Source organism: Acomys minous, assembly GCF_964271855.1.
Source record: "Acomys minous genome assembly, chromosome: 2".
In the NCBI taxonomy this organism is placed as follows: Eukaryota; Metazoa; Chordata; class Mammalia; order Rodentia; family Muridae; genus Acomys; species Acomys minous.
In genome coordinates this window covers 137,956,812-137,980,652 of record NC_140484.1, presented here as the reverse complement: position 1 = coordinate 137,980,652, position 23,841 = coordinate 137,956,812, and the positions used below count along the sequence as shown (strand labels likewise).

Genomic DNA, 23,841 nt, shown 5'->3' with positions numbered 1-23,841 from the left:
ATGCCGGGTGCACACACTTCATTAGCCCGGGAGACACTTCAGTGGTAACACACACCCAGGGCAGAGGTCCCTGAAGTGAGGCCAGGAAGGGGAAGAGCTGGATATTTGGCGGGCAGACACCTGGCCTCTTTCACTCAGCACCAGATCTCCCCAAAGTATTGTCCTAAGATCTGATCAAGGTATTTCCACCATTATCTTATTTTATTTTTCAAAATAATGTAGTGTCCTTCTATCCTGGGGGGGCAGGAATGCAAAAAAAAAATATCCTCTTCCACCCAATTCAACAAGGCAACAGTTATATTTTTCAAAAGGAACATTTACTAGGAAACTAAAGGGCAACCAAACAAAACACAAGAGAACAGAGGCAGAGTTGCAAATGAGCCGAGGGAATTCAGTTTGATAGCCAGCTTCTGGCCACAGCTGCACTGGCTAGGTAAAGCTATCCGCACATAAAGCCATCAGTTCACCACGTGGGCAGTCCCCTTTGCCTGACCGCCCCACAAAGGTGTCTCTTGAGTCAGTAGCTCATTCACTAGTAACCCAGGCTGCTAGCTCAAGGCAAGGAGATCCTGAGGTGGGAACAATGAGCTCCCAATGCCAAGACCATGCCAAAGCCCAACGCGATGGCTGCCTGATAGCCTTTTGCTGGAGCCATTTCTAGTTTCTTTGGGACCATCCCTGCAGGCGCACCTGCCTGGATCTAGTGACAGCATTTCTGCTCACTATCCTGTTGGCACTTGCCCTTCACGCTTTGGTTCTAAACACTGGTATGATGGAGGATGTCTGAGTGGGGAGGGATGGGTAGAGAAGACTGGCTGGAAAAGGATTGTTTTCTCATTTTGTCAGACGTAGGCAGAACTGGGGTTCCCTTTGGACCCCTGTAAATGGAAGCTGGAAAGAGGTGGGAGTGGATGAGGCAAGCTGGGGAATGCGCTGAGCTTGAGTGACTCGACGCTGCCTTACACAACCAAAGGCCTCCACCCTTTCAAGACCTGACAAGACCTGACACCGGCAGCAGTATTTCTTGTGCGAGCTGTGTACGGCAACGAGAACTTTCCAACAACACACTGTGATGCTGCGTCTCTCTGGTGCAACCTACAGTGAAATGTGAATTGAAATGAAGAGAAGGTGCTTTCCGGATTGGTTAACTGCAATTCAACTCTGGATTCTGGTACAGAGACTGTACGGAAGGAGAATGCAGTCATGGCGTGGTGATGACGGTGTGTGGAGAAGGTGCTTTGCACCCATGATGAGAGGACTTCTAGGTGACAGTCCCTGGTCTACTCAGGGGGTGCTGGGGCCTTTGGTTTCACTTCCTGGAGGCAGAAGTATGGAGGACGAGGTGCAGAACTGGCAGTAGACTGGTTGAGAAGGATGCTGGGTAATGGGTGAGCTACCCTGGGGAGAGCCCTTGGCCTTCATTCCTGCAGCTATTTCCATTCCCCGTGTGCTGCAACAGTGATTAGGTGTCTGAAATGGGTTAGGGCCTCTTTCTATGGCTGCCCAAGTAAGTCTGTACTCTGGGCTGTTGCGTATGGAAACACCCAGAAGACAGTCGTGCCAACTAAGCCCAAAAAGCTGTGCCTTTTCTTAGTGGAGCCCATGTCATCTCTCAGTGATCTTACCTTATAAGAAACACTTCTGAGTCCAGGACAGATAGAATATTCCAGGATGCATATGCCATTGGGAGGCATGCCTCTCTAACAAAGATGACACGTTTCTAGTAAGGCCACCACTGGAAAGGCAGTGGCTGCTGCCTACCTGGAAATAATGTTTTAGAATCTCAGAATCTGGGTTTAGCAGCAAAGAATGACCATAGCTAAGTGGGACTCTGCCGTGTGCGTGGGAAAGGACAGTGAGTTTGCGGTGACCTAACCTGCCTTGCATGAGACCTTCTCCAGGCTTGCTTGGTCTAGTATTCTCTTGGGCTATCCCTTGGGAAACTGGAGCACTTTTGAGGGTGGAATTATTCTCTGAAGACAGTCATTAACTCACAGGTAGTAGAGTTTGATTTGAAATCTGCTGCCTATTTAGCACCTGGATATATTTTTTAAAATATTCTGTCCTTCCAGGGCATTCAAGCAAATGACTTCATGTTAGACTGACCACTGCCGGGACCAGTATCATGCCCATAAAACCAAAGGCCTTGCATGAATCACAAGAAGTCTTGGCACTTGCTTTCCTCCACAGTCCAGCTTGGTTTCTGAGAGTGAGGGATGCACTTCCCTAGAGCACACCACTGTGGGCCACCCAAAGAAGGCGAATGAACCATTCAGAGTCACCAAATCCAACTTAGAAGGAGGGCCAGTTGTTGCTGTGGCTACAGCTGAGAATTTTGTCGCTGGAGTCATCTGGGTGTTGCTGGGTGGGAAAAGTTACTTGAGATCTTTGTTATGTGGTTGTCTGACTGTCCTTGGCACGAGCAGTCTTCTTACCCATGGTCATCGTTTCTGTAGGAAGAAGAAAGGAAGAGTGAGCTGGTTTTCAACTTGTATATTTTTCATGTGTACCAAACAAAACCACCAGGCATGGCGATAGATGTGTGAGGTAGTCATGTAGATTTCAAAGGACTCATAAAGAGGTTAAGTGAGCCGTAGAGGTGTACATAACCTTCTAACGGAGCCTCTGAGGTGACTAAAGGGATTTTGAAGGACAAATACCAGTGAGGCTGAAGATGAATACAGGCCATTTGGGCAGAGGGGAGAGCCAGGAAGGAGATGGTACAGGGAAGGACAGTCAGGTCTGTGGCAAAGAGCCTCTACTGTGAGGAGTATGACTGGGCTGAAGAAAGTGAGTGTGAGTGGTGAAATGTCATAACACTCAATCCTTGTTTCCCAGCATGAAAGGTACACACGTGTCCATGTGCGTGTGTTTTGATGGGGAGCGAGCCTAGGTCTGTGTGCATGAAGGACAAGGGTTCTACCATTTAGTTATATCCCCAGTCCTGAGCACTCAACTTCCTTGGTAGAACCACAGATTTAGATAAGTGGGTTCTCTTCCATTGCTCACTCAAATCCAGCTTTCAACTCAAAAATCAACTCATGACATCACCCTTTAATACAGAGTAAGGGCACTAATACAGCAGGCATAGGAAGAAAAGGAGACAAACCAAGTGACTTCTGTGGATATAGCAACAAACTTTTACACAGGGCCTGAGAGAGCAGCAAGTGTTCTCAAATTAAAACGTTCAGACTGCATTTCAGAAATCAAAGTTCAGCAATAAAGCTAAAACGTACAGAAAGTAATGAAAGCCAGGGTTCACTGGAAACAGAAGGTCACGTCTGGCCTTGATGTAGGTACATGCTTGTGTACACACACTTCCCTCACGGAAGATGTACTCATTTCTGAAGGTAGAAGGGAAGGGCAAATAGAGATTTGTCATTTGAACACATCTTAACAGATTGCCTGGGGTGCATAAACCAGCCAGCACAGAGGTGTTCAGGTGCAGGAGTCACCTCGATACTGGGCAGGTTATGCCTTGTCTGGAGTATGTTCAAGAGAGCTAGACTTTTAAAACTAACTCCCATATCCAGGGAAACCACTAGTAGAGGCCATGCTGTAAATGACCCAAGTAATAGCATGGCTCCAACTGGACGCTGTCGCTGCAGTGTACTCATCTGGTGCCTTTCTTTGTGTGTGTAACTACCAGTCTCTGACATAGCCCCAGGGAATGTTGAGGAGGGGCCTGCTAGCTTCTCCTCTGCTTTGGGTGAAACCCTTCGGCTCAGTGAGTCTTCTGGGACCAGTCCTGTCTGGGCTTCAGGTCCCTTGATTTCCTCCTCTAGTTCCAAAACACTGTGGCCAGGGCCCAAGCCCACAGGCTGACAGGAGAAAGGGATTTTGATATTTGTGAAGGAGTGGCTATCAATAGTCTTACAACATCTCTCTCAATAGTCTCACAAGAGAAGCCTTTTAGAAAGGCAAAGTCAAATGTCCAGGTTATGGTCAGAAAAAAGTAGCTTGGCGGTCAGTCTGTGGGGAATTTTGAGTCTGACATGGATGGCTTATGCTGTCACCTAACCTCATTTTGTCTCTCACTGGGGATGAGAGGGGGACACTGATACAGTTCCATCCAATGAGTTCCTCCTCATCCAATATTTTCATAAAAAGATCTTAGGGGAGGGTTTTCTCTGGCTCAGGATAGCACCAACCCAGTGGGGCTGTGGTAGGGACAGGAGAACCGAGACAGAGACGGTGGTTCAAGCACTGTGTGTCCAACTTTGGCCTTGCTGGTCCCAGTGCTACCACCACTGAGCACAGCAGCTCTCTCCTTGCCATCAGACCCAGTGGCCTTCCAGGCTGTGTCACAGGGTTTGGAAGGCTTCAGGAAATTCAGCAGCATGACAGGAAGTGGTGGCTACAATCCTATTTGGCCAGAAAGGTTTCTAAGTGGATTCAATTGTTCTGAGACACAGAGACTTGATTGGACTGAAATTGAATTGAAATCAAAGACAAGAACTGTCCCAATGAAAACTGTAATGCACAATGACACTTCAATCACAAAAAATGACAGCTGATGTGAGACAGGGAATTCAAACTGACCCCAAATGAAGAAGACAGAAGGCCTGAGTGGAGCACTAGATTTGATCTCTCTGTGAATTTGAGAATGGGTTCTAATTCCAGGAAGTCTCTAAGGGTTTTTAATTAAGAAGTCTGTCAAAAGTGCAAGTGAGTCTTAGTGCATGGTTCAATCTTAAATGTACTTAATACTGTTACTCTTGTATTTTAAATTCTTTAATCTAAAAAGTGCAAAATCTCAGCAGGCTGTGGCTACTGTTTAGTATAGCTTTACAATATTTATATGAAGGGGAAAAAAAAAGACACTACCCACCTAGAATCAGGTCAGCACCCTCTTATCTCAAAGATGGTGTTCTCTTTTCACTCCTGTTTTCCCCTTGTGGAGCTAGCATGTTAAAGAAGAAGGCAGTGTGTGGTATCCTGTGAGCGGGGAGGTCATAAGCCCTAAAATAGGACTTCCCGTTATTGTGCTAGCTGGGTAGACACAGTATCAAAGTGACTTCTAAATACTTTCTTGATTCCCCAGTGCAGCTCTCAGGCCTCATCAGAGGGGCTTCTTTTTGCACTTGACTTTGGTTTATACAGGGGCCACAACTAGTCAAAGTGCAGAGACTAAGTGACCTTGGAGCTCAGTCTTAAGTGTGATCTGTACATTATTACCCTTTTACCAGGGAACACGAAAGAAGATGGGTGGGAAGAACGGAAGTCAGAAGCTGGGAGCAGCGTTGTGAAGCCCTGTCTTGGGCATGGCATGGCTGATGTGCTCGTGAACTCACCAAGGCTGGACCACAGTGCTGGGAAGCCCTGTCTTGGGCATGGCATGGCTGATGTGCTTGTGAACTCACCAGGGCTGAACCACCTGCTAACAGTTCATCATGGAAGGGGCCCCAGTCTGCTCTGAGAGACTAATGACAGTACTGGTGGCCAAGGCAAGGGGAATCACTTCCTTCAGTGATATAGCCAGTGATAAGCTGCCCATGATTCAGTAAATAAGATCCTGCCCACGCCCAGGCCACCTAATTAAGCTTAGTGAGGTGCACACACCAAGCACGCATGAAGTAGGAGGGGGATGTGTTGGCAAGAAGGATTTTGAGAGGAGGCAATGGGATGAGATGTATTATTAAACACCTAAGTCCTCATTATTTAAGTGTACGACTAATACTCATTATTTAAGTGTATGAAACTGTAAAGGAATAAATATTAAACAACTAAAGAGATAAAGCAATGTAAATGAAATGACATTTCCCACCAGGAATTTGGGTTAGAGCTTAGAAAGTGGAGATGCCCATTTGGGTAAAGAATACGATGTACCTGGGCTCCATCTTAAGAACGTTGGATACTATATCTCATTTAGTCCTTTATCCAAACCTTTTTCCTCCAGCGAGGTAAGGGATGTGACAAAAGTAAGACCCAGCAGGGCCACCATGCCCTTATGCATCCAGATGCGTGCTCTGGAGGAACACAGGTTTTGTGTTCCACTACAGAACCTTTCTATAAAGGGGTCTAAGGGAGCTGGATGGACCTCTTGCAGGGATCAGTTTGGTTCCCAGCATTCCTTTCAGGTGGCTTGCAACTGCCCACTCCAGGGGACTTCAACGCCCTCTTCTGGTTCCCACAGGAACCTTCTCTCATATGCACATTAAAAAAAAGTTCTTAAAGGAGTCTCAGTCTGGAGTTGGATAGTTCGAATGTCACAAGAAAGTCAATCTAGTCCATTGTCAAGTTGGCCTTAAGGTGAAAGGTGGTAAAAAGTGGTGTGTGATGTGTGTGGTGTGTGTGTATAATGTGTGGTGTGTATGTGTGTGGTGTGTGTGTATGTGTGGTGTGTGTGTGCATATGTGTGTAGTGTGTAACATGTATATTTTACTGATAGAGAAGAATTAATTTGTTACCGGCAGGGCAAGGGGGTCCAGTGACAATGCTATTCAAAAGGTAAATATAGTTTTTGAAATGATGCAGCACATTAGGTATTTATCAGAAGACAATAATGACTACTTACCGAAATCAAGTGGAAGACACATGGAGTGTGTGGCACTCCAAATCTGTATCATTACATTGGCTCACTAACAAAATAAACATTGTTTATCGAGCACCAGAGCACAGAGACGAACCGTGAGTGTTCATCTCTTAAGGTGCTCAAAGCAACCATGAGATGGCCAGGATCATAAGTAACTCTCACCAGAAAGCCCTGACTGCATGTCATGCGTGTGTGTGACACATGATGCCATCCATCCAAACCACAGAATACGAAGGAAAATGTCATGACAAACATTGGGTTAGGATGGAAGTTCAAAGTTATACGTGGTACACTGGATTATGAGATGAGATCAAAGTCTTGGCTGTCTTCTAGTAATGTAAATGAAATGGCATCTCCCATCAGGAAGTTGGGTTAGAGCTTAGAAAACGGAGATGCCCATTTGGGTAAAGAATACTATGTACCTGGGCTCCATCTTAAGAATGTTGTATACTATATCTCACTTAGTCCTTGGCTTGTTAATGCCTAACACTGGTAAACTTCCCCCAGGAGGCAGCCCATGCCCCACTGTGTTTCAATGCTGTCATTTTAGCTCTTCAGTTTGAGATGAAAGTGTCTTGATGGTCACATGTATTTTCCATTGTTACTGAAGACCTGAGCTGAAATCCTATTCCTATTAATTGGAAAATTAACTTTGCAATACCAGATTAAGTGCAATGCGTACAATTTATAAATGGTGAAGTAATAAAACGTTGGTACAAGTGTATTTACTCAGGAGCAATTCATATTTTGTGACACTAATTCTGCTTTATGTTTTACTTTGAACTTGTTCATTTAGCTTTTTTTTTTTTTTGAGACATAGTTTTATGTAGGCCAGACTGTCTTCCAACTTGACACATAACTGAGGGAGGCAAGCCTTAAACTCCTGATCTTCTTGACTCGATCTCCCGAGTTCTGAGAGTATAGGTCCATGATGCACAACTTATTTGCTTTGAAAGCCACATGCCTAACAATCTGCTATACTACAAAAATTACTAAATTCATCATTTTCATGAGCATAGTTAGGATAACTTGTTTTTTTGTTTCAGGCAGATGTCTCTATGTAGCTCAGACTACCCTCAAGCCTTTGGCAATCTGGAGTTGTAGGTCCAGTCAAGTATGTACAAGGTCTAACTGCTCAGGAAAACACCTTGTGAAGCTGATTTCAAGATGCCTGTGCTGATTTAACCCGAAGGTGGGAGTTCTTATGTTTTAAGCATTGGAGGAGTTAGGTGTTTAATAATACTGTTGATGCATGTGATATAATTACATTTTAATTCAACAATTTTAGTTCAAGGGGTTTCAGCCTATCAATTGCTTAAGCAGTACCTGAATATTTAAAAGAATTTTGCTTGTACAACGTACAAAATACTGTTTAAGAGAATTTGGTTAGGTATAAAACCACCTGAAATACTACACAAAGCGTATTTTCATTTCTTCCTTAAGAATCTAAACTCCACTAGGGTGAGGATTTTCATCTAGTCAGTGTGTCATCAGCACCCACAGTTAAGTGTTCAACTGATATTTGTTGAACAAATACTTGAAGTCAGCAATTCCATCTTCAAAGTGATTGTTTCAAAGGAAGCCTGGCTGATCCGTGCTTGAACAGAATGTCACAACACAGACAACAATGCAATGCAAACAGGAGCCTTGAAGGATCAGAAAGATGTGCTGACAGCAAGGCAGACAAGCACAAAGATCCAAAACATCTTTCTGGGTGTTCTAGAGGAAGTAAGTGCCTGCCCCACCCTACTCGGCTTTTAAACTATGATACGCTGATGAGGCCATTTGAGGCTTTGTGTTCCAGCTGTAAAACTCTCATGTGAGATGACAAACAGAACCTTGACTGCCACTGTCTAACCCTCATGGGTGTTGTCTAAGGTCTGGAGAAGTGTGGTTCAATTTATTTATTTAATGTGTAACAGTGTTTTGCCTATATTTCTGTGGGGGGGGATATCAGATCCCCTGGGACTGGAATTGTGAGCTGCCGTGTGGATGTTAGGAATTGAACCTGGGTCCTCTGGGAGAGCAGCCAGTGTTCATAACCGCCGAGCCATCTCTGCAGCCCCTGTGCTCACTTATTTTTCTATATTAAAGGAACCACTGTGCTTGCGGATTTGAAAGTTAGCATGCGAGTCTGTAAGAAATCAGCATTCATTCTACCAATCACAAGGAGGGAGAAATTGGTATTCTAGCCAACAGGAATGTAGTACTCAGGGCTGGCTCTGCCAGGCATTCTACCAGGTACAGGTTAGACAATGACGGATAGCATGCTCCAGCCTGACGCAGCAGCTGCAAGTGCTGGGGATGACACATACACAGATGATATCAAGTGACACCAACTACTATGTCAGGGTTAGGGACAGTGAGCTAAGACAAGAGGCACAGACAGAATCCATTTGACTCACACTGGAGGATCTTCAGCATACTTTCTGAGGATGACAGACAGTCAGATGTTTAAACAATGAGCTAGGTCGAGGCAGGCAACGGGGGTAGAAAAGAGAGCACAGGAAATTAAAGCAAGGATGTGGAGTGAACAGAAAGTATTTAATGGACCAAGAGCAATTAGGCATGGCCCCAAGGGGAAGCCCAAGGGGAAGACAGACAAGGGGCGGAGGGGCTGGATGACAAGGGAACGCTGAGGTTGTTCAGGACAGAGGGCAGTTACTAAAGAACTTTAAGCAGTATGGGCAGGAGAAGGACTGGGCATTAACAAAGAGCTCTGGGTAGGTCTGTGAGGGTATTTCCTGTAGGGGCTGTTCCTCTGCGTGGACAGTGCCTTCTGCTGGCTGCCTAGAGATAATGAGGTCTGAGGAAAAAGCAGGGGTTGTTTTGCCTGCTCACCTTCACTCCCTACTGGTGAGTGCATGAACTCTGCTGCTGCTGCTGCTGCTGCTGCTGCTGCTGCTGCTGCTGCTGCTGCTGCTGCTGCTACTGCTGCTGTTCCTTCCCTGAAGTGGGAATCTAGCAACCTTGGTCTGAAAACCAGAAGCCCTCCAAGCATCTTCTAAGCCTTCTTCAGGGTCAAACTGGGACTGCTGAAGTGTCCAGCCTCATGGACAGAGCAGCTGCCATATTCTCAACCTCGCTAGCATGCGGACAACCACTGCTGGACCACCTGGCCTGTGCCATATAGACCAATCTAATAAATTCTCTTTGTAATCTGTATTTGTTCTATCAGTTTTGTTTGTCTAGTGAACACTGCCTAACGCAGGTGGTGCTGTGCTAAAGGAAAAAGCACACTGCATCCAGTTGTCCTATTTTTGGCCATTTTAAGATGGATCACTGGGTTCAGATGTTGTAGCTGTCTAATCCACCCCTTATCACAGCATGTTCTCATCAGCATTCCCCTATTTCCCTAACTGGGGCTGGGCATGACAGCTGCTTGGATGATGCAGGGATTTTACACAGGAGTGTACAGAGCCAAGAGAGTATCAGAGCCCCACAGCAGAGGTCTTAGACGCTGTCAACGCCTAAATTAAAACAGACTTCTCACCTTTAGTTTGCATGAAGCAATAAATCCACTCTACTCTTCAAAGCACTTTAAACTGAGGTTTCTGTTTCCAGACCCCCAAAGTACTGCTTGTCTCGGGGTACGAGACCTGTTCTATTCAAAAGCCTGGACCTGTTAACAACAAAGTTCTTCGATGCGGAGTCCACTGGCTAGGCCGTGTGGGATTCCAGCTATGCTACGGGCCAATTCTGTGTGAAAGGATGCTGTGTGAAAGGATTCTGTGTGAGACAGGTATTCGGGTTTGAATGTCTTCTTTAAATCCCATAGGAATGTTAACCCTCAAAACTCATAATGAATGCTATGTGAGGGGTGAGATCTTTGGGAGGTGACTGGTCCTGGGGGTTCTTTTCTCACAAATGAAGTCATCTGTCATGGATAAACAGGTCAACAGAGTAATGGGCTATTGTGGACGCTGTACTGTTAAAATGAGTTATCTCTTGGTCACCTGCCATATGATGTCTTGTACAGCATCGAGACTCTATAATAAGGTTTCCACAAACTTAGAAGTGGGCCTCTGCAGAGGCAGCTCCCTGACCTTTGAGATGGGCCCTACTTGAGCATCTATAGCTCAGTTGGAGAGAACCCACAGGAAGAGTGTGAGGGAAGCTCTTCATAGGGGCAGAATTAGAGGCCACAGAATTGGAGTGAAAAGGCCCTGGAGGAAGACAGTCCACAACATCCCTGGCAGTCCCTGTGCCTGTGAGTTCTATTACAACAGTCTTTTCTGATACCTTGAGGGCAAGGTGGTACCAAACAATGGTATTAAGGGGTCAGATTTCCTAGATGCTAATTCTTAAAGTCATTACTCACTTTGATATGTGTGGAGCTCTGCTGGATAAGGTTGAAGTCTGACTTGTCTGGATAGCCATTTGTGCTCAGTCTATGATGGTGGACTCCTTCTTCTCAGAGGGAGTTCTCACTCCACCTGATATGGTAACCCTCAGGGAAGACCACAGAACAGACCATTTCCTGATAAGAGCACAGTTTTGCAAATCCCACCCTATGATAAGGAGATCCTAGCCTCCCGAAAATGACCTCTAATTGTACCTGGAAGTTATTCCCTCACCTATAGGATAATTTCCTTCTTGTGATAGGACTCCGTGCTACTGCATGTAAATGAGGGACTATACCAGTGCATGTAGATTAAGTACCCTGGCACCCCCCCAGCCCCACTGAATCAAACATGTACATCCTCAAACCCCTCCCCACTGCTCGCTCTCTCTCTCTCTCTCTCTCTCTCTCTCTCTCTCTCTCTCTCTCTCTCTCTCTCTCTCTCTGCTCATCATTCCTCCACCATGACTGAGACTCCAGAATAAATAGAGTCTGGATGCCTGGTGCTCACACAGTGAAGGTGGAACTGCCTCGGCAGACATCATTGCTGCTAGCTTGGTGCTGACTGACAGTGAAGCCCGTGCCTGGTCCTGCATCTCACCGGACCTGCCTTCAGGCTGATCTCTGGCTTCCACATGCTTCCCTGCTATGCTTCGCACAGGGGAAAGGGCTGTAACACTCTGGTATTATCATGAGCGTGTGGAGCTCCTGAGTCTCCACTGCCATCTGCTACCAGTAATTTCATTCTGAAAGGACTAAACTGTAACACTGGTGGGAACTCATTTTCCACCTTCACTGGGGAGACCGGGAACCTGGCCTGATGCCTGGACCTCAGGCCTCACCCTGAACACTCGAAGCCACCCCTGAGTGAGAAACAGGACCTTGGGACCTTTGATCTTGTTCTTGTTTGAAAGCAAGTAGCATCTGGACCCATCCACCACACTCAACCTCAGGATGCTGAACGACAGACATGTTCTTCATTTGATGGTCATTTCTCTTAACAGGTTAGTTCCTGAAAGTGGGTATATATTTTAAGCCTGCTATGTGTTCTGCTCTTTCCTATTTAGTGACCACTCACTGAGCATTCCCAGTTTAATATGAACTGCGTACATACATATTTTCTCTCTGTGTTTGTGGAACGTGGGAATTTTGATCAGGAGGAGCTGCGTCTGATGTCAGGGCTTGTCACTGTTCATTATTTGTCCATGTACACACGTAAGAGACACATTCAGGAACAGCTGGATCCAGAGGTTCAGACAACAACATGAGCCCTCATCACTTTTTCCACCTCTCACGTTGGCTTCCTTTTGTTCGGTCCCTTTCTGGCACTGGGTTCTAATGTTCAGAAGTTAAGAGAGCTGCTAGAAACTTCACACTAGCACCGTTGAGCTCCAGTTGCATGGAGAAGTGAGGCTTTTAAAAGAGGACTTCTAGTAAGACTCCTGGGCCTCTAGTAAGACTGGGTAGTGGCCTTCCCCTGAAGCAATCCTGGAATGTGGTAAGTGAAGAGGCCAGAGACACTTCTGAAGTCCTTAGGTTTGGTTATCTTCTTCCAAATACTTGTACAGAGGGGCAGGAGGCTGAGGCCTGAAGGGAAGTGAGATCCTCTTATCAGAACAGAAGTGCTTCCCTAGCCAAAACCAGCCTTTTCCCTGCAAGGTGTTGCCGCCTAAGGTGGCTAACCGGGGAGGCCAAGTTCGTCTTGACAAGGACCAAGCCATTGATGCTACAACATCAGACCCGATCAGAATACATTTTAAAAGACACTAGTGTGTGTGTGTGTGTGTGTGTGTGTGTGTGTGTTGCACTCCAGAACACAACATAGCACCAACTTAAAAAAACAAAACAAAACAAAACTCCATTAGCTTTTAAGGTTTTAAAAGCAAGGGTTTTTGGTCCTCTGTTTTACTGCATTATTGTTCACTCTGCATCCTACTGGGTTTGAAAATTATGGTGATATTGAAGCAGATGATTAGGTGGGGGAAGAAATAGCAGGATCGAAACAACTGAAAGTAAATTAGCAAAAAAACCCTTACATCACAGGCCGATTGCGAATGTGAGGTCATCAGGGGCTGTGAATCAATGCCAGCAGGGTAGAAACAAAAGAATTTTCCTGAGATTCCTGGGCTTTGTTTTCATCTCACATTGTTAAGTGAACCAAATAATAACAGCACAAAAGGGACAACAATTTTCAAAGCCAGCCATAATTGTGTGGTCCCTAACTGTGCAACACCCTGGCTGAGCTCTGAGTGGTCTCCTTGTGTCTGCTAAACAACTGAGTCGTGGGGCTGCAGGGTCTGGTGAGATGGCTAAGTATCTGCGTGCTTTCTCCAGGGACACGGTGATAGAGGGAACGGCAAAGTTCACGCGCTGTATCTGCAGGTTGTGAGGTTCATCTCCGTGATGGTGGTAGCTAATAATGAGTGTCATCTTGACAGGATCTAGAATTACCTAGAAGATAAGACTCCCGGTATGAGTCTGAGAGACTGTCTACGTTAGGTTAACTGAGGCAGGAAGAGCCACCCTAACTGAAGGCAGCATCATTCCCTGGGCTGGGACCCCAGACTGTATACAACTGAGAAAGCAACTGGCCAACACCATTCCTCTCTTTCTGCTTCCTGACAGTGGAAGCAATGCTCCCAGATATGTCCAATGCTCCTGCCATACCACCCCCAAATGTAGGGCTAGGAGCCAAATAAACCCTTTGTCTTAGGGTTTCTACTGCTGTGGAGAGACGCCATGACTACTACAACTATCATAAAGGAAAACATTTAATTGTGGCTTGCTCATAGGTTCGGCGGTTTAGTCCACTATTATCATGGCAGGAAGCATGGTGACACGCAGACAGACGTGGTGCTGGAGGAGCAGCTGAGAGTTCTGCATCTGCACTGGCGGGCAGTAGGAAGAAAGAGACACCAGGCCTGGCTTGAGTATTAGAAACCTCAAAGCCCACCCTCAGTGACACACTTCCTCCAGTAAGGCCACACCCACTCCAACAAGGCTGCAAATCCTAATCCTTTCAAACGCCACTCCCTGTGAGCCTATGGGGGCCATGTGCATTCAAACCATCGCACCCTTCCCTTCTTCCTCGTTTGTGTCAGGCATTTTGTCATAGCAACAGGAAGCACAACTAATCCAGAGATAAAGTGAGAGGGAGAACCTTTCCCAAAGGGGTCCATGGCTGGATCCGCTCTGGATGGGTGGGGTGGCTACCTCTAAGCACCAGTACAGTGCTGTGGAAGAAACTGGCTAAAAGCATTGTCTGCAACCAAAAGGCCAGTTTAAACCTGTATTAGTCAGCCTTTGTGATGATAATAAACACCTCCCAAGTCTTAGCTGTTTATACAATACGCATTACTTTATGGTTCATAGTTTGTGGGTTGGTTGTTGCTCTGCCAGACAAGTAAAGGCCCCTATGTCTTCTCACTCCAGGACAAGCTGGAAGGAACTCCATGTGTGCTGTGCCCAAGACAGAGCCCCAAGGCTAAAGGTAGCCAGTGGCGGCATGTTAGGCATCTCAAAGTCAACACAGGGACTGGCTTCTCATCCAGTCTGTATTCTACCGCCAAGGCAAACAACAAGGCTAAGTCCAGAGTTACTGATGTGAGACCCTGACAAGACTGTGGAGATCACAACAGACAGACCAAAGATCTTCCTCAGCCTGCTTGCTCTGTTGCTCACTTGCTGGTGACAGTGAATACATTACTTAAGGCTCAGTTTATTTCATGGGAGATAATACTGTTTGCCTGTTTATAGGTTGCACGCCTTACCTTTCTTGGTATTGTGATGCAATATTCAACAAAAGCAGTCAACCTTTTACCCTCCTCTCTCTGTACCATTCCTAGAGGACCAAGGTCCCTCTTACTCTTGGGTTCCCTTTGTAGACCAAGGCCTGCTTCTGTGTATTTGATCTTTGAGCTACCTCATCAGATATCCTGGCCAGTCTGGGTAAGCTGTAGAAGCCTGGCCTAAGCACTCAACTGTGCCTACTGAAGAATTCCATCTGAGGACTTATGAAAGTTATTTTGAGAGAATTCTCTGTGTTCCACCACAGAGCAGATTATGCTAGTTTATTAAAGTGCTTCAGTAATTCTGAAAACAGAACTCCATGTGACACAATGTCTGAGACGCGATGGGTATGACTGCCATTTTCAGGAGAGTGGGAGCAGAAGAGTCACAGCATGAGACGGGAAGCAAGCAAGGCATCTTCCTGAAGCCGGAGCTCTCAGGGAGGATGCTTTCTTCTTCTGAGCAGGAGGTACTTGTGCTGTTGCCCTGTTCTTCCAGCTTGTGGCCGGACACAGCAGGGATGAAGGCCCTTGCCTGGTGAGATAAAATCCGCTTGCAAGGCCTGTGCACACATCTAGCAGGGGCCATCAAAGGCAACGGAGCCTCAAGTCCGGCCCCTCATCTAAGAAAGGCCCCATGGAAAGTAAAGGCTGCTCTTAGAATAGGGACACGATGGGAATAAATGGCTGTAGAAGGCAGGCTTCGTCCACCTCTCACCCTCCTTCTCAGCTTCACACTCACAAACCCTGAATCCCAGATGGACTCTAGAGTCTACTAATGTTTCTGTCTTTGTGGGTCATAAGGGTTTTTTCCTTAAAGCTCCTCCAAACGGGGGGGGGGGGGGGGGGGCAGGGCTGATCTCAGGCCATGAGACAAAGGCGGGATATTATTAGGCGGTGGTGTGTGTGTTCCCATCATCCTTTCAGTGAGTAGACATCTAAACACACAATCTCCTAAAATTATATAAGATTTGTCACCGATTGTGTGAATCTGTGAGTTACAAATGTGATCAGTACACCATATGCCAAGCACGCGTCATGTTGGGCCAATGGGACTCCAGGCTCTCTCTCTCTCTTTCTCAATCAGCCAACACCAAGCACCTGCCCACGTGCTGGGATCTATCCAAAGGTCTCATCATTCATAGATGAACCAGATATAATCCCAGCTTCCAGGGAGCTCACAGCTTATTCAGGAAAACAAACAATTACAAGATAGCACTGCACCAGCTACTATACAGATATATCCTATCAGGAGAGCTTGCGGCTGAGTGGGCTGGGTGTTGTATTAGCCCAGTTATCATTACTATAATGAAATACCCGGGTCAGGATGTTTTTAATAAAGAGGTTTATTTAGTTCATAGATTTAGAGACTAAAGGGCACGCATGGTGTAGTTATCAAGTCAACTTTGGTGAAGGGCTTGTTGGATGCATCAAATCTGGCAAAGGCATGTATGTGACTGCTGTGTGACTTTTCCTCAGGAGACATGAATAAATGTCTATTCCCCCCAAATAGAGTGGGCTATCAAAAACATCCCAAACAAGTGTACCTTGATAGGCCAGTGAGTTTAATGAAGGTGACCAAGTGCTGGCCTGGCCACACCACCACAGAAGAGTCTTGATTCTCCCAGGAATACTTAGACACTTCTGTGTTCTGCAAGGAGGGTAGAACTACCATTTGCCTTCTTAGTCTCACGCATCCACTTCCATGATTAAATGATGGTTGGCTTGCTCACGTGAGGTGTTATGTTCATAGCTGCTCTAATTTCAAGATGACAATGGCCATGGTATGACTGAAGGACAGAGTTCCATTGCAAAGGAAAGCCATCTTTCCATCTGAGAAGCCAAAGACATTGGGAATCCCAAAGTCCCTCCTTGACCCAAGGACCCAAGGACCTCTAGAAGGCACATTTAAACTATGTCCAACCTATACCAGGCAGAATTCTAAAGAGGTTAATTTAGAACGCAGCTAAGGGTCGCCCAGGCAAAGGGAAGTCCACATGCAAGGGTAAAGTGACTCCACAGAGTGCCACATTTCCAGGGTCCTGAGAGTAGCTCCTGTGTACATATCACGCCAAGGCAGCAGTGATACGTTATGGACGCCAGATAGGAGTTAGCCAGGTGGGGAAGGCTTCTGTGTACATTCTAAGGAACTTGCATCCAAAGCTGTAAAAACAAGCTGAAGAGACGGAGAGAACAACAGAACTGGGGTGAGGTGCTGGGGTGTGTCACGAACTGGTAGGCAGCTCCCTGTCATGCCCGCTGTGGCAGTGGGGAACCAGCAGCAGTCATGAGCTGCTGCGAGGGATTCAGAGCAAGGCCAAGACTGGTCAGACCTGAATGCACACTGCCCCAGAGCGCGGGACTGCACAGGAGGAGGTTCCTCAGCCACAGTGCATGACTTCACTTGCTCTGCAGACCTGTAAGCTTCTGTGTTGCCCATCTCCATGTCAACATGAGAGGGCAACCAGATGGACGTTTCTGAGTCCCAGGGTGCATAAAGCCAGTGCTTGGGTTCCCCATGTTTTCTTCATCACTTTTCTCAAGGGTTGAGTCCTTATTGTCCACTGCTGGGCACCATTTCATTCCAAATATTCTTGGGAGCACCTGGCCCAAGGTGTGTTTATTGACAGAAGGGAGGAGCAAGAACTGCCTACCCAGATTTTCTAGGGGTAGGAGGGAAGAGAAGCTCAGAAATGTAAGTGTACCAGCTGGTCTGATACCTCTTGCCCCAATTGCTTTCTCTCCAAGGAATCGCCAGGAGATCAATGGGGATGTGCCTTCCCTTGAGCTGGGCAGAGCCAGGATCTGATTCTTAAGGGGCTACCTTCGGCTTTAGTAAGAGATCAGGAAGGTGCCATGACATCATTGGGCTAGGCAATCACCATATAAGAAGGTTATGCTAAAAAGGAACCCTCCCCTCCCCCACCTCCCAGGAGTTCTCAAAGGAGGAGAATCAGGGACTTTGGCCAGGACTCCATCAGCCTCCTTTAATCATGATACGCACACTAACTCTTATTATACACGCAGCATACACAGTACTATTGTAGGTCTTCTGCACATATTAAGTTATTAAATTCTTATAATTCTTGAAGGCCGCTAAAAACCAGTCTCTTCTTTATACTCCTCCCAATGATAAGCATGATTATTTCTGAGCACAGCTCCTGGACATTGCTGGTATCATGACTTCAGGGACTGGAAACCTCTCATTTTCTCTGCAGCTTCCAGCCCAGGGTTAAGCTCAACCGTAATGTCTACTGTCTGATCCTTGCTTGGCATCCGGCTGGCATCCATGCTGTGCCTGGAATTTGTTCCCAGCGTGGGACTCCTACAGAGTTGTTGTTCATTCTAGTAAAAAACCCAGCCATGTGGCCCGGTCCAAACTAACTACAAAAGCTGGTTCCTTAGTGACTTCACCAAGGGAGCCTCGTGTGCTATGGGCAGAAAAGAGTGAGCTCACACTCATCTAATTAGGACTGGTGTGGCAGTCTTGACGAGCTAGCTGACAAATAGAGGACTCTCCTAGGGCCCCACTGTGTAGAGGGCAACTCTGAGATCCCACTGTTAGGTACTGAGTTTTAAGGGCTGATTCTGTGCAAGCATCCGGCCTACTGGAAGAGTTGTCTCTGGGATAACATCGCATTCCACAGCACAGCTAGAAAACTATGGCTGATAACAACTAATTGATGGCTTAACACAAAGACAGGATAAATGTGCCAGTTACCCCCACATGATCGTTACACATAGAATACAGGTACTAAAATGTAATACATTATAACTCATGAATACATGCAATCACTACATGTCAATTGAAACATTTATTTTAAGACTTATTTCATGGGGTAAGGAGGGTAGGAAGCACTTTTACCCTTGTCAGTCATCAACCCTCTTGCTTGAAAAGGTATTTATGTATAGAAAAAACAAAGAGCGATATGAATTAACAATGAGTCATGACCATCTTTGGCTATTTACCCATGAAAGCTGGTTAGAGAGCCATATAGGACAGCAGGCTGGTGTGGGACTTGGTAGAGCTCCAGGCTCCCAGAAAGGTATTAGGGGATACCTTTGATAGACAGCTGGGTCAGGGGAGAGGAGGTGGCTTAGGGTTACTATTTCTGTGATTAAAAACTATGGTCAAGAACAATTTGGGGCAGTCAGAGTTTGTTTGTTTGTTTATTTATTTATTTTATTTTAGTTTTCTGAGACAGGGTTTCTCTGTTCATCCTTGGCTGTCCTAGACTCACTTTGTAGACCAGGATGGCCTTGAACTCACAGCGATCCCCCTGCCTCTGCTTCCCAAGTGCTGGGATCAAGGCTTCTGCCACCATGTCTGGTGGTCAGGGTTTTTTTTTCCCCATTCACATGTCTGTATAACAGTTCATCATCTAAAGCAGTTCAGGCAGGACTCTGGATTCTTCTAGAACCCAGGACCACCCACAATGAGCTAGGCTCTCCCACATCAATCACTAAGAAAATGCTCTACAGGCATGCCTGCGGCTTAATCTAATGGGGACATTTTCTCAATCGGGGTTCCCTCCTCTCAGATGACTCTAGGTTATATCATATTGACATAAAATTATTAAGCACAGGAATACAGGATAAGATAGTGGTCAGAGATTTCAGGTGGGCCATGTCAGGAAGGTAAGAACCAAGGGGCTGTGAAGTCCATGGCTAAATATGGAGGCCCAAGGAAGTAACTATCCCAGTGTCAGCACTGGCCAATCACTCCAAGAGCTCTCAGAGCCTGGAATCATATTTTTGGACCCTCCTATTCTCCCTGTTTACCTCCCTTCCCTGTACATATTAACATATTGAATAACATTGACTATTAAATCCTACATAGCATCCAGTAAGTGCCAGGCCCCGTGTTAAACACATTGCATTCGCATTCTCATGGAAGACTAGCCACAGCCCTCGCTATTTGGTAGGCTCCATGATTAGGTGGTTGAAGAGTTCACTAATCTGGTTTAAATCAATTTAGCTCCTCGTTCAAGGACACACAGCTGAGAAGCGTCAGGCAAAATATGAACTCAGTGGTCAGACTCTGGAGCCCTGAGCTTCCAACAGGAAGAGACTGAGCTTGAGTCAGGGAAGAGTAAGTAGCCCAGGGCTCCTTCAGAAACCCAGCAGGGAAAGGCCCTTCTGGAAACTTCTTTGCAGAACAGAGCTCTGACCTGCTCCACCTTCCCTCCTCTATTCCCCTCACAGCTACTAACCTCTAAGTACCAGTAGGAACCCTACTTTGGAAAGCATGAACTCCAGTAGAGATCAAAGGCAAACTCAAAGCTCTTGCCTGCCAACCCACCCTAGCTCAGCCCTCTGTGTGGCAAAGGCCTTCAGGGAGGCAGTGACCACAGGCTAGGAGACATTGGCTCTACCTTCACAAGGATAGCACACACGTGGGCCTGTGTGGGCTATGGAAATTGAGCAATTTTTCACTTAAAACCATCTGAAAACAAACCTCAGTGTCTTCAAAATTATATATTCACAGAACATTTCTAGACTCTGGGATAGGATTAGATGGTAATGATTTAATTGATGGTTAAGTGTGTAGATAAAATGAGAGTGCCGAATCCTTCCCGTAATTATCTCTCCGAGGAGCCCTGGCAGCTGTAATTACTGTCTGAGGCCAAAATTACAAACCAGCTGTAGTTTTAAGCAAACTATGTTGCAGGATCTTTAAGGAAAAGTCGGTCACCAGCAGCACAGGAGTCCCCTTAGGGCCAGTCTAAGAGGGAGCAGAGCCTTGGGGCCCTATTCTCCCAGGGCCCATCACTGTCACTGCACTGCTTTGCTTGCTCTTCCTTGCTGCAGGAAATCTTTCTTCCTGCTTTTCCTTCTGCCAGGAAGACTTCTCAGATCAGTTAGCAGTTACTGACACTGTGCCCTAGAGGATAGACAGTGAACTCAATGGGGTGGGGCACTCTCAAGTCCACTCTGTGATGGTGCCGGAGCCCTTACACTGAGGAAGACCGACATCGTGACAGTCCCAGGTCTGCCCCTTGTTGGTGACCCACGGGCCAATTAGAGTTCCTGTCTACATTTGGCCAGAGTAGACAGGGATGAGTGCCTCTAAGGATCCGGTGAGTTTAACTATGCCAAATTGTCTTCAAAGGCTCAGTTCTTGTTTGATACTCAGGCAAACCATCATATGTTCATTCAACACCAACTACGGAAAGCTGGAGAGGACTGAGTTCTCCTGGTGTGCCTCTGGAAGCTGACGTTTGTTCATTATTTTGTAGATTCTCACCATTTTATACCTAAAAATTTCCTTTAAAAAAAATAAACCCTTAAAATTGATTATTCTTTCCACTTTGGATGCATAATGGGACATCGCTGACCTCCTTCTAGCCAGTGGTTAGGCTCATCACAACTGCTCTCTTCCTCGTTAGCATCTTAGGAATTGCTTACATGTATAAAACAATGTTGTGGGTACTATATGAAAGCCTAGAAAATACAATGATATATAGAGTAGACACAGCCCTATACCACGCTATTGTGGCTTTTGGGTTTTCCTGGACTTGACTTTGAACTTGGCAACAATCCAGTCTCAGACATCAGGAGCTGTATCTAGAGGCAAATAGTTCATGAGTAAGTGGACATGCTAGAGTTGAAGGGAGTGTACAAGAGCTCCTAACTTAACAGTTGGGCTGGCCAGAGACACGTGTCCCTGTCAGCCTCAAAGCCTCTAAGGCATTCAGCATTCCTGGGGTGCTTTACATGCTTACAGTTTGTGCTTTTCTGTTATTCATTCAAAGTGCACCCGAAAACATAGCTCTGGAGTTCTATCCTTGCCACGCAGAACTCTCACTGGGTATGAATCACACAGACCACAGTACCAGGTGACATCAGAACGGTTCCTAAACACACTGTGCCTATTTAGTTATGGGGGTGAAATCAGCATTTGCCTTGGAGTTTGCCAAAGTGTCGAACACTGTCCAGTGTCAAGTTTCTGTCCAAAAATGTTTGCTTTATTCAAAAAGCAAGTCTTAAAATGCTATGGAGGAAGGAGGCAGCCATGATAAGCTAGTTAGCCACTGGTTAGAGGAAGCCAAGGACTTCCAACTCTACTCTCAAAGGGGGAGGAAGGTAATTCCAAGCGTTCTCCTGTGAGCAGGGATGTTGGGGAGTAGGATGGTGAGACTCTACAAAATGGATCTATTCACGCCCCTCAGTCTATCTTCTCTTGTACAACCATTTTCTCTTGGGAAGTAGAAAGCTTTCTTCTTATTGGATCACATATTTGTTCCTCAGTGCATGAACTTTGTAAGGAACTGTTCGGTATTGGAAGAATGCATCCACCAACCCGGCAAGAGGTTCTTGCACTGGTATCAATGGCCAGGGGAGGGCAGCAGAGAGTAGTAGAGTGATGCTGTAGAGCGCCCAACCTTCTGTCCCCTCCTTTCCACTATGTGCTCTTTGGGAGATAGATCCTTAGCATGGATACAAGGATCCGATAATGTACACTGACTATTTGCTAACACAGAGGGTCATAGGACTGGAAAAAAATCCCTGACAAGTATCTATGGAATCTTAGTGTTACACAGGAAGGAAATCATTTGACTGAAAACTGGAGAAGCCAGTGTCCAGTGCTGGGATTGCTGGATGCAAAGAGTTGAAAGCCTGGATTCCAAACGAGGTAGGTTAGCATCATAGTGCTGGTTCTTTTCCTAGGTGAATCAGAGGTAGGGCGTGGGATTTCAAGAAAAAGCCCCCTATCTTCCATTATCACCAGAGAAAAGAGTATTGATAGCCATATGCTGAGATATGACAGGCTGTAGCCGGGCAACAGGCATCAAAAGGTCTCTAGACAGACCACCTCTTGTCTGGAGAGGGCCTGTGGGACTTGCTGGTATGCGAAGGGTTTGAATATGTTCTTGACTTGCTGATGTGTGGCACCCATGCTGGCTTGAGCCTTTTGGAATCCCAAGATAGAGTCTCTAGTCCAGGGTAGATTTTGAGTGGACAGGGAGAGCCTGTTAGAAGGTTGGACAAGTCTTCCCAGGGAAGGAGAGGTGCTTTTAATGGCGTCTCAGAAGGCAATTCATTTTCAGGGTTAGGCCTCTTTGGACCACATTGTTTCAATAACCAGCAAATTTATGGCCATGGAATGTAAGTGGAAAGTCTGACCGGGACCTGAGGAAGTTTCCCTTTGTTCCTATGTGAGAGCTCCAGGAAGTATAGTTTTACCATTTCCTCTGGACTTAATGTCTGAAGTCTGATGTCACTTGTCTGATACAAAGGAAAGATGGCCATGATGTTGGTGTCATCGCTAGCTGTTGAACCTCCAATCCCTCAGCTCTTATCTCCTCTCTAGAGCCATTGGCCAGATAACGCATTTTCTCCTTGCTTAATCTATTGAGTCAGAGAATTTCTGTTGTTTGCACAGAAAGTAACCCAATGACTCTCTCATGGCTAAGCCAAGTTGAGGACTTGTCAGATACCATGACCTTGACAAAAAACAAAAACAAACAAACAAACAAACAAACAAACAAAACAAAACAAAAAAACTTTCCAGGAAGTGTGTCAGGAATAACTAGCTGGCTCTCTGCACTAGGGTCGTGGTTGACTTTGAGAATCTCCGCTCCTTACTGGATATTCCCTTATGGGTAATTTCAGCTCAACTCTGCACCAGCTCTTCAAGAAGTTTTCAACCTCAGATGCACAGCTTTCCAGGGAGGCAGTGCCCTTTCACATGGGTGACCTCTAAGTGGTCTGCTGACCTGCTTGGACACCAGTGATGCCTGCAAGGCTGTAACACCGGCCTGGGCCATTCTGCTTGTTCTCTGTGAAGGGTGTATTCACTCACATTTCAGGTAACTGAGCTTCCCATCTTAATTTGTGATTTACTGGACACTTGTTTTAAGACTCTTTTTTTCCCATATCCAACCTAATGTCATTCACTTCAAATCATATCACGGATTATTGGATTCTGTTGGCTCCCTACTTTCTGACATCAGGTTTTAATGTTGATGAGGTTAGCTAACCCGTCTCTGAGAAATACTGCCTCACGTCTTTCTAAGATTATCTGTGTTCTTGGATAGAAAATGATTCCTTTTGTTATCTGAAAGCCAAGATAGTGTTGGAAGCTTTGTGAGCAGAGCTCCAACAGCACAGAAGGCAATCCCAAGGTTCAACAGATGGAACTTTATGAAATCAAAAATCTCTGCACAGCATGA

The 23,841-nt window shown here is 46.0% G+C and overlaps 1 protein-coding gene across 1 annotated transcript in view; it reads right to left on the bottom strand.

Moving 5' to 3' along the window:
- Positions 1-295: 295 nt before the first annotated feature.
- SYT9 (synaptotagmin 9) overlaps positions 296-23,841 on the bottom strand; it is a 168,304-nt gene continuing 144,758 nt past the window's right edge. The window contains exon 7 of the mRNA XM_084773653.1: positions 296-2,450. Within this exon, the coding sequence (XP_084629779.1) occupies positions 2,442-2,450 (9 nt within the window). The 3' untranslated portion in view covers positions 296-2,441. The remainder of the gene's footprint in view (positions 2,451-23,841) is intronic.